The sequence below is a fragment of the Nematolebias whitei genome, chromosome 14 (genome assembly GCF_014905685.2).
Source record: "Nematolebias whitei isolate Nwh7 chromosome 14, NemWhi1, whole genome shotgun sequence".
Classification (NCBI taxonomy): domain Eukaryota; kingdom Metazoa; phylum Chordata; class Actinopteri; order Cyprinodontiformes; family Rivulidae; genus Nematolebias; species Nematolebias whitei.
In genome coordinates, this window is record NC_056511.1 from 37,105,626 (window position 1) to 37,116,057 (window position 10,432).

The 10,432-nt window shown below is 44.1% G+C and overlaps 1 protein-coding gene across 1 annotated transcript; it reads left to right on the forward strand.

Annotated features, from left to right (window-relative positions):
• Positions 1 to 689: 689 nt before the first annotated feature.
• On the forward strand, positions 690 to 7,272 carry LOC119420664 (transgelin). Its single transcript, XM_037688089.1, has 5 exons — positions 690 to 822; positions 5,702 to 5,889; positions 5,982 to 6,153; positions 6,363 to 6,465; positions 6,587 to 7,272. Exons 2-5 carry the CDS (start codon positions 5,710 to 5,712, stop codon positions 6,735 to 6,737), a joined length of 606 nt encoding a protein of 201 aa, XP_037544017.1. The 5' UTR covers positions 690 to 822; positions 5,702 to 5,709; the 3' UTR covers positions 6,738 to 7,272.
• Positions 7,273 to 10,432: the final 3,160 nt, after the last annotated feature.

The following is a 10,432-nucleotide window of genomic DNA, read 5'->3' on the forward strand; positions in this document are numbered from 1 at the left end:
AATGTTTTCCAGCTTCTCTGCACCTCTTCATGGCTGACTACTTCAGAAACAGTGCCAGGTCCTGACAGTCTTTGTCATCATGAGTGACGAGCCTGCCAGGTCCTGCCAGGTCCTGGCTTCCTGCTACCAATCATTAAAGTGGTGGGGGGGTTGAAGAAGGGAGGGTCTCCTTGTTGTCCTGTTGAAACAATGCACAGAGACAAGACTGGGCTCTCTTTATGCTGAGAAAAGATCTCGTGACCTGTTTCTCTTGTTTTCTTGTTTGTTTCCTTTCGTGGAGGTAGTGTGTGTGTGTGTGTGTGTGGGGGGGGGGGGGGGGGGGGGGCTGTCTCTTTCAGTTTCAGTCAGGCTTCAGAAAACCACAAACAAAAAGCTAGTTCAAATTAGCACAAGAAACCATCTCCTACACGAGTCTGACCGCTCTCAGCTCTCAAACTCCTCTCCACCAGGACATCACCCCCTCCCTCATAACCCTCCTCCTCCAGTGGAGCAGAAGGAAATTTTAGGAATTCTTCTCAGCGACCACACCGCACTACAAAGTCTCATGTTCTGGTTTTTTTCCTCTCCATCCTGCCTTCTTCCTAAATAAGGAATAACATTTTGAGTGGCATGCAGGAGGAGGAGGAGGAGGAGCAGGGGCGGGTCGAGGAGTGACATGAGAGGAGGCGCCTCTCCCTCTCTCTGGATGTCAAGTCATATTGTTCACACAAGGGGGTGTTTGGAGTTTCTGAGCTGGCAGTTCAGTCAGTCTGCTCTGAGCTGGAGAGGAAGAGCGTGAACACAAGGCCGGGCTCACCTCTACTCACCTGGAGGCAACACAAGGTAAGCTACTCTTCTACCCCCCCCCCCCCCACACACACACACACACACCCGGGCCTCCTCTTTCAGTTCACCTCCCTGGGTTCTTGCTAACTTTTCAAAAAGAGTTGTGTCTACTCCAGACAGGAAGCTTGAACAGAACCGGTATCTTCCACCCCACCCTCCTCCTTGCACATGTCGAACCTCTAAAAGTTAATGTTTAACGACTCCTGTGTGAACCAAACACATCTACCTTCTCTTTATTTGCTCAAAGGTTTCAAGGAATGTTAACAAGTCTGACTTATCCTGTTCCAAAACATTAACTCAACTTTCAGCTCAGGAAGTGGATTCAGCATTCTGGTCACGTGTTTGGGAAGGAGTCCTACGTGACTTTTGTTTTTCATCTTTGAAGATAAGGAAGCAGAAGACTGGAGCCGTCAGATCCGTTAAAACCAAGATCAGTATCAGCTCTAGTCAAAATGTGTTTGCAGAGGTGAAGCTCGCAAAAACAAGTTGAGGAACGCCTCTCAGCAGAGCAGAGGAGAGGTCAAACGATGATGGACGTGGATCTGAGCAAACACTGAATGAAACCGGAACATCTGGTGTTGAAACGTAGAACGATGGGTTTTCTTACAGCACGAAAGGATGAAAGTGAATGAAAGAGAAACATTTCTGTGGGGAAGTTGCAGCCTCTCTGAGCGGCCTCCGTTTGGAGAAACGGAAATGAATCTTCACCAGACTGAGCTGAGGCCAAAGTGGATGTTCTCAAAAATGTTTTGCATAAAGACTTTTTAGACCACCATCAAATGCACATTCGTTGTTCTGAAAGAAATCAATGTCGGCTGGACGTGCGTCAAGAAGTGCAACAAACAGGGGTGTCAAACTCGTTACAAAAGTGGGGCCACATTAACAACTCTGTCCAAGCCACGGAGCCGTTTTAGTTTAAACATTAACTCGAGTCAGAACCCTGACACGTTATCTTGGTTTATCGATCTCGTTTGTTTGTTCTCTTTCCGCATCAAAATATAAGATTACTGAAAAACCCAAACTTTTCTCTGGTTTCAAAGTTGGCCAGCTGTCACGAAAAGTCTGCACAAAATGAAGCATTTATTAGCTTCTTTAGAAGCTATAAAATATTTCACATTTAAAATATCATTCTGGGGTGGGGGGGCAGAAAAGATGTTAACAAGGGCCAGATTTGGCCTCCGGGCCTTGAGTTTGATTGACACATGCACTAGCAAGACTTTAATGTAAACAACCACATTTCTATAAAGTGGTGTAAAATGGCATTAGATTAAACCACTTTGAATTTTCTGAGATGGAAGTTTTATTTTGTAAGAGTTTAATTTTCGCCAGATTAACGAGATGACAGCTCGTCCTAAGAACATCTAAAGAGGACCGCTGCCATCTTTCTCCAAAACACTAAAATGAAGCAGCAGCCTGCTTCAGTCCTGCTTCACTAAGACTAGCCTTTAGCACAGACATGGGCAACATATGGCCCGAGGGCCAAAAGTGGCCATTGGATAATCTCCGTCCGGCCCCAAAATTCATAATTGAAAAGAAACACCCCTGCTTTAGTTTACCGGTCTGGTAAGATTGAGGTTGTTTCTCCTAACTGAAGTTGCTCAAATAGCCAATCTACAACAGGTAAGATGTTTACCTTTCTACAGAACTATCCCATTAAAGATTTAAGATTTTGTCTGGAAAATAACTGAGAGTGTGCTACTTCAAGATAAAGCAGCTGAGAGTAGCCTGACATCTCTGTGCTGCTGACGTACCGGGACCAGACACAACTACAAGCCTGCAGAATGTGATTACACTGGCCTGGTTTAAAAAATAAAACGTTACAATTTAACGAGGACTGGAGCACAAAGTTCACATGAGTTCAGGAAGATGTAGAATGACCTCACATTTATAGAAAGTTCGACAAGGACGAGGAGCACGACGCCTAAATGTGTCGATCCTTCAGTTTTAAAAACGGCTGATTTTTGACGTCGGCAGCACAAACACCAGGGTCACGGCGTGGCTCTGGCTACAAGATGTTCTGTAAGCACTCCCAGTCAGAACACAGACTGGCTCCACTAATGTTTTTAAACTATCAGTACAGCCTGATGGGAGATTCAAAGTGTAGCTCTGATAAAAATCTGCTCGGATCAGTCCCTGATGTTTGCAGCTGTGTCACCCGGGCGTGCCGGGACAGCACAGGCCTCCAGTGATTGAGAAACACTTCCATGTTGTGCTTCGGCTCTCGTTCCTGCAACAACAAACTGGTTCTGGAAGATATCAAACACGTCCATCTTCCACTGAAAAGAGACGAGTGATGTCATGTGTGGGGGATTTGTCAAACAGCATCACGTGTCGAGCTGGACTGACGAGGCTCTGCTTTGATAAGTGGTGGAGGAAAAAAAACAACGTGCTTCACTGGCTTTGAACCTTGTTTTCCAGCTAAAAATGTAAAACAGATGCTCGCACAAATATGCAAATGTAAAAAAAAAAGTCAACAGTGTTCTATATTTTTTTGTACAGGAAGTGAAGGGAAAAGAAAAGCAGGAAGAATTTCCCCCATCAGCTCAAACCCTGTCGTCTTAACGCGTTTATCTGAAGTTTACATCTAAAACAAAACATTCTGAATATCGATGTATTTACTGATTTAGCTCTCTGGATGTAGTGCTTATCTGCTAAAGGCTGTTCCCATAGTGACAAACAGTGCATTCTGTTTCTGGTCACCTTTTGTCAGGAACAGGAAGGAAGTGACAGCAGAATGAGCAAACAGGATGCAGGGAGCAGGGCGGCCCTGCAGACAGGAAGTCCATGCAGCAGCAATAAGAGAGACGGGCTCAACATTATGACTTGGAGAGCAGCAGGGCTGTAATTCTGCGAGACGTTCAAACGTCTTTGTTGGATAATTATCACTGGTGTGGCTGGGACAATGCATGGATCACTAAGCTCATTTCTTTTTACCTTTTTAGATCTGTCGTTTTAAGTGACCACACTTTGTACATCTTGACGTCTTTATCAGCTCTTGCTTGTATCTTAATGTTCAGCACAACTTGGATATAAGATCGGCATCACTTTCTTACCAGAAAGTAAATTAGATCTTTTGAAGATCAAAGTTATGAACAGTTAGTATCTTACCTGTTGTAGATGGCTCTTTAAATGACATGAACTAGTTTTACTTCTGAACATATTGACAAACTAATGGCTAGCTTTGAGTTTCTGGGTTGCAGTTTGTTTGTTTTTTCCATATTTTTACCACACACGTGAGATGTAAGGCATATTCAGAAGACAGTTCTGTAAAAGGGATGCACAAACCAGCCCGTCTTTAAGCTTCCTTCCTTCCTTCATGTCACAGCTGAAGCCGTCACATCCCGCTCAGATGTGATCTTCGAGTAGAACCAAGAGAGGCGTGAAGCAGAACTCTTCTGGGCTGAAGCGGCGCGTGATGCATTAAATGTGTCGGACAGCTCCCTCGTGTTGTTTACTAAAATGAAGTAACTCACTTTAGTGATCCTGTTTGTGGTTTAAATATCTGTTTTAAACTACAGAGCTGCTGTGCACCATCATCAGTGTTCCCTCTGTAATCTGTCTTTGTTGTTTAATCCCATGAGTGGGCACAACTAATGCTGTCAGTTCATCACATTACTGAGCCGCAGCTCCTCTGGGTTGTTCCTTTTCCTTCCCACGTCGGTCAGCTGCTGTTGCTTGGAGGCACAGAGACTCATCAGAGGAAGTCTGCCTCCGACCCCACTCACCTCCTCGGTGTGTCTTCTGAATGGACCGAGGCAGCCAGAACACATCTCAGTCTCGGACTGAGGCGTCTTGTGAACGAGGCTGTGCTCAAGTGGAGCAGCGGGCAGATAAGCTGCCAGTGGAGCAGTTAGGGATCAGATGTCTTGCTCAAGGACACCGCAACATGTGAGCATGGCTGGGAGTTGAACCTGTGACTTTCTGGTTCTAAAACCACTGTCCTCCCACTGCACCACATTTCCCCAATATTCATATTCAGTCTTTTTTTTTGTTGTTGTTGTTACCAAGTTTTTTTGCATTCTTGATTAATTTATCCTGCAGTTCTGGCCCATTGTTTCCTTCAGTGATTGCTGGAGTCATCTCTCTCTCTACTCGCCTGTTTCTCATTTGCTAATCAGCCCTGCTGACATCACACCCTTATCCCTCTCTTCTTCCTCTAGTTATCAAATTCATACACATCATTTGATGTGTTGAATTCCCTCTGACATCACTGAAGACCACACTCCAGTTTTGTAGGTGGCGGTAAATGCTCCTTAAGTTGGTTGCCAACTGCCAATAAAAACCAAAAGAAGAAGAAGAAGAAGAAGTAGTTATCAGATTCTGCTGTTTGCTTTATGTTCATAGGAATCATTTTAGACTAGAGTTGTCTAAAGACAGCAGCAGACCATGCAGGTCGAGGAACTGGACCAGGAGTGTTCAATCCTGGTCTTTGAGGGCCACCATCCTGCATGTTTTAGTGGTTTCATAGCTCCAACACACCTGGTTCAGTTGTTGAATTACCTTGTCATGTTCTGTTAATCAACCATTGATTCACATAAGGTGTGTTTGAGCAGAGGAACACCTAAAACATGCAGGACAGTTACACTCAAAGTCCAGGACTGGACACCACTGGTCCAGGTCCTGTTCAGAGTAGCCGTTCTCTTGTGAATCTGGTCAGATTAAAACTCCTGTTTCTCCAAACTGAGGAAATTCAAAGAGATTTTTACAACAAAAAGCTCCACATAAACATAAAACCCTGTGATAGCCAGAAGAAACCACTGATTCACCGGAGAGGATCTAAATCATTTGTGGTTCTGACAGCATGCCAGTAGTTTAGGGCGTGTGCAGCAGATCAGGAGTTTGGTTGTGAATGCTAACAATCTGACACTCCCAACAGGATCCAACATGGCAAACAAAGGACCTTCCTACGGTCTGAGCCGCGAGGTTCAGAGTAAGATCGATAAGAAGTACGACCCGGAGTTGGAGGAGCGACTGGTGGCGTGGATCGTAGCTCAGTGTGGCCCAGGAGTGGGCCATCCTCAGCCGGACAAGATTGGCTTCCAGACATGGCTCAAGGATGGATGTGTGAGTGTTGGCTCTGTGAGTGTGTAATTATCTGTAATTCTTGCTGGTGGCAACAGTAATGAGAGGGACATGCTGCTTCTGGGTGTCTGCAGGTGCTCTGTGAGCTCATCAACAGCCTGCATGGAGCCAACAAACCCATCAAGACCATCAAAACCTCCACCATGGCCTTCAAACAAATGGAGCAAATCTCCATGTTCCTCAAAGCTGCTGAAAGTTACGGAGTCATCAAAACGGACATGTTCCAGACCGTAGACCTGTTTGAGGGTAAGACCACAGACTTGTTTATTCCCATGAGCGGGTAGTCACAACTAATGCTGTCAGTTCATCGCATTACTGAGCTGCAGCTCCTCTGGTTTTGTATTTTTTTCTTCACACGTCGGCCGTTTTGTGACTGTGGTCCTGTAAAATGTTACAAGCCCAGTTTTGTTTCCTCCCTGTGTATTTATTCATGTGAGACTGATTCCTGTCTACAGGCAAAGACCTGGCTGCCGTCCAGAGGACTCTGCTGTCCCTGGGTAGTCTGGCTGTCACAAAGAATGATGGGCAATACAAAGGAGATCCCAACTGGTTCCCTAAGTAAGTTTGTGCATGTTTCTCCTCTTCGCATGTAAACCAATGTGTCTGTGAAAAGCTGAAAACCACACAAGGTGTGAGGGATGATCTGTTGAAGGATGCCTGCCTGGGTGTGTTTGTGCAGAAAGTCTCAGGAGAACCGGAGGGAGTTCTCGGAAGATCAGCTGAACGAAGGCAGGAACGTCATCGGTCTGCAGATGGGCACGAATAGAGGAGCGTCCCAGGCCGGCATGACTGGTTACGGCCGGCCGAGGCAGATCATCAACAACCCCTGAGCTGGACTCAACCGGCCTCAAAAGCGCCTTCTCGTGCCGTCAGACGGGAGGGAGAAACTCTGACTCTCACCTCGTCTGCGAGGGAGAAAAGTGACCCGAATGACTGTTTAATCAAGACAAAACTGGATCAAACTGGGGACCAAAAAGTACATGTGGAAAAGACTGCATGTCACGCACACACACAACCCCTTACGTTTGTATCTCATGGAGCTGCGACTGCTTGGAGACACAAATGGTGCACGTTTTTTAAATTAAATTTGACCACTTGTTAGCACAAAACTGCAAATAAATGGAGACATTCCTGCAACTGATGGGCTTGATTTTGTCTTTATTTAATCTTGTTGTAATTTGATCACCGTTTAATTTTTCATCAGTTTAAGAAAATATAAACTAAAACCCTTCAGAGGTTGTTGCATATTTTACACTTTTTTTTTAATCCACAAAAACTAAACAGATCTGCTTCCAGACTCCCACGACAACTTTAGAATATTTTGATAGAATTTGTCACAGCATGTTTTTTTTTTTCTTTGAACATATTCAAAATTCCTGCAACATGAGGGAGGCATTACCAATAATATAAAAAGGAAAACCGGAACCTTTTGGAAACTCAGGAATAGAGTCGCAGCTCAGTGAGAGACAAGCTTTAAAACATTAAACTTTACCAAAAAAAAATTCAGCTTTTCGTGGCTCCTCTTTCTCTTTAAATTTTTTAATTCCAGTTTAGATTATTTTGTTTACTACCTTTTTTTAAAATGTGCTATTAATAAAAAAATAAATACAAATAAAATAAACACTTTCATCATTTTGGTAAACATGCAAAAATGGTCACATTAAAATTCAGTTTTTATTTACCTGGCGGTGCGTTCAGGGACACGCCAAACTGAGATTTTAGGTGATAAAACCAAACGATACATCATTTGGCACAGTGTCCTTGTGCCTTTTTTTTTTGTCTGCAGGGCTATCAGTTCATAGATGTCGGACTGTCCTCAAACGCACCACAAAGTGTAGTTCTCAAAATGCTTCCAGCCACAACAACATGGCCATAACTCAACCTTGAAGAAAGTGACGTTTTCTGGGAGAATGACTAAAACAAGCAGCGTCTGGTAACACACTGCAGCAAACCTGAAGAACTGGTTTAAGGATGTGAAGCTTTTAGTCATTCGGTAGAAGAACTGAAGTTTATTAGATTCACTTAAAGGTATTCAGGAGATTTTGGGTGTCAAACTCATTTGCAAAAGGGGCTAAAATTAAAAATTAATTTCAACCCGTGGTCCAGTTCCAGTCAAAATGTTACCTACAGTCATGTCTGACACCTTCTCTTGGTTGCAGGCTCCTCAAGAGTTTTGTTGGTCTCATTTGATCTTTGTTCTGATCACATCAAAATCAAAGATTAGGGAAAAATTCAAACTACCTTTCTTGGCTTCAGAGTTGTCCAGTTGTTTGAGATTTATGCTCAGTTTTAAAGTAAAACAAGGTGATTAAAATGATTTTACATCTAAAATATAATTTTGGGGTCCAGATGAGACGATGAGAACGGTCATATTTGGCCCCTGGGCCTTGAGTTTGACACAAGGTTTTATTAAAAACAGAAAAAGCACATGCGTTTTTCTGATCCCCACAACATAATGGTGTATGATCAAAATGATTGAGGTTTGATAAATAAAATATTCAAAGGCTGTTCGTACGATGAACAGACCGTTCAGATGATGCAGATAAATCTTTGAGATCATCGTGTGGTCCTTTCAAAACTGAGCTGTATCTCAACCAGAGATCAGCAAATATGAAACCTGACAGAGGAGGAAAAACAACTCCTCCACAGGCCAGAGGAGAGAAGAGGGTGTTCTGAAGGATTTAGTGTGATTGGGCGGAACGAGGGGAACCGGTTGGGTTCAGAGGAGGGAGATTGCTTCTCCTGCCAAGGTTTTGTTTATACTGTTTTCACTTTCAGCGCCGTTGAAGTAAAGTTCAGCACGAACCGGCTCAGGGATAAAGATAAGAAGCACAGAAGAAGCAAGCATGGCTGCTCGAAGAAATTAAAAGTAAAAAGATACTTGTGAAGGAAAAACGTCCAGATGGAGTCACAGGAAGGAGGCCGAGGCCAGAAAGGGACGGGTTAAAAAAAACAACCCTGTATTTCTTAGAAGAAGAATTTTAGAAAACACTATTTTCTGGATCTGCAAAATGTATAGCACCTAAATCAGTTTAGTTTTCTGCGCCATATTTAAGAGTTGTTTTTTTCACATTGAAATCTCCTCTGACCTGCTGCTGATGGCCCTGCAGCCCAACACACAGGAAGGAGCTGCTTTCCTCAGATTGTTTCATGCTCTTTGAGATGTTCTTAAAAGAAAAGAAAGAAAAAAAGAACCCAGGATGCTCAGACACAATGACCATCAGCAAACGTTTCTTTTCAACTCAAATCTTTATTTGAACACAGGCAGATGCCGTGCACGTGCAGCAGAGTCGAAGATCCACATGCAGAGTTAAAACTCTGGAGGCAAACAAGCGAAGACAAATAACTTCAGCTGAAGTAAATCTAAAGCAGCTGCAAAGGGTGTGTGTGTGGGGGGGGGGGGTTCTAATTCAGAGCAGAAATCCAGAATACGTGAGCAGGTGTTGCACGACGAGGGAGAAAAGAAAACTCAGCACGGAGAAAGAAACAAAAACACAAGAATCCGACGAGACGAGTTGAAACCTGCAACTGTACGTGCACAACAAGCAGCTGTGATCAAACTGGGAGGAGGTGCTGGGGTGGGGGTGTTGAAGGAAGGACGACAAACTGAAATAAACCTGGAAACAATCGTTAAACGTGTTTAATTTGAAATTCTATTCACGCTGCAGAGCTCCCATCTACTGCTACAAACAGTTACCCATAAATGCACACAGTATTTCAAAACGTATATAATCAAAGATTTTGTGATATGTTAGAGAGTTTAAATAATTTCTCATTTTAAAGGTCCAGCGTTCCTAAAGGAATGCACATCACCTGCCGTCTTTCAGCTCCAAAACTTACTGTATTTTCTGACGTATAAGTCGCATTTATTATGTGTCAACGCTGACCCGTCACATTTATTTAATGGTCAAAACAGCTTTATTTCACCTGGGCGGTGCCATCCATCCATCCATCCATCCATCCATCCATTGTGGCCGAAGCCGCTAGCTCTCCAGCGCTCCTCCACCTGCACCAGCTGAGTGAAGCGAGCACACTTGGGAGGACTGTCTGTTACAGTTCTTAGAAATCTAACAAGAATAACACTTAACAACAATTATTTTACTCGACATTATAGTCAAGGTGTGTCTCAGTTTAACTTTGCCTTAATAAATGCACTTTAATGGTCAAAACAGCTGAATTTTGCCTGGGCCATGCGGCAAAATTGACCCTGAACAAACAAACATGTCTGCTCCAGGTGTTCCTCTCTGCTCTGCTGCCTGAGTGGGGATGAAGGTGGCTCGTGGCTCTACAGCGTCCCTCCCGCCCGCTTCTCGCTGCTTCCCGGGGCTACGGATCACGTGCCTCACTGCCCCATTCTTCCCCACTCCGGCAGTGGAAGAACACTGTAGAGCTCGTAGCCAGAGCCGCGATGAATGAATGGATGGATGGATGGATGGATGGATGGATGGATGGATGGATGGATGGATGGATGGATGGATGGATGGATGGATGGATGGATGGATGGATGGATGGATGGATGGCTGGA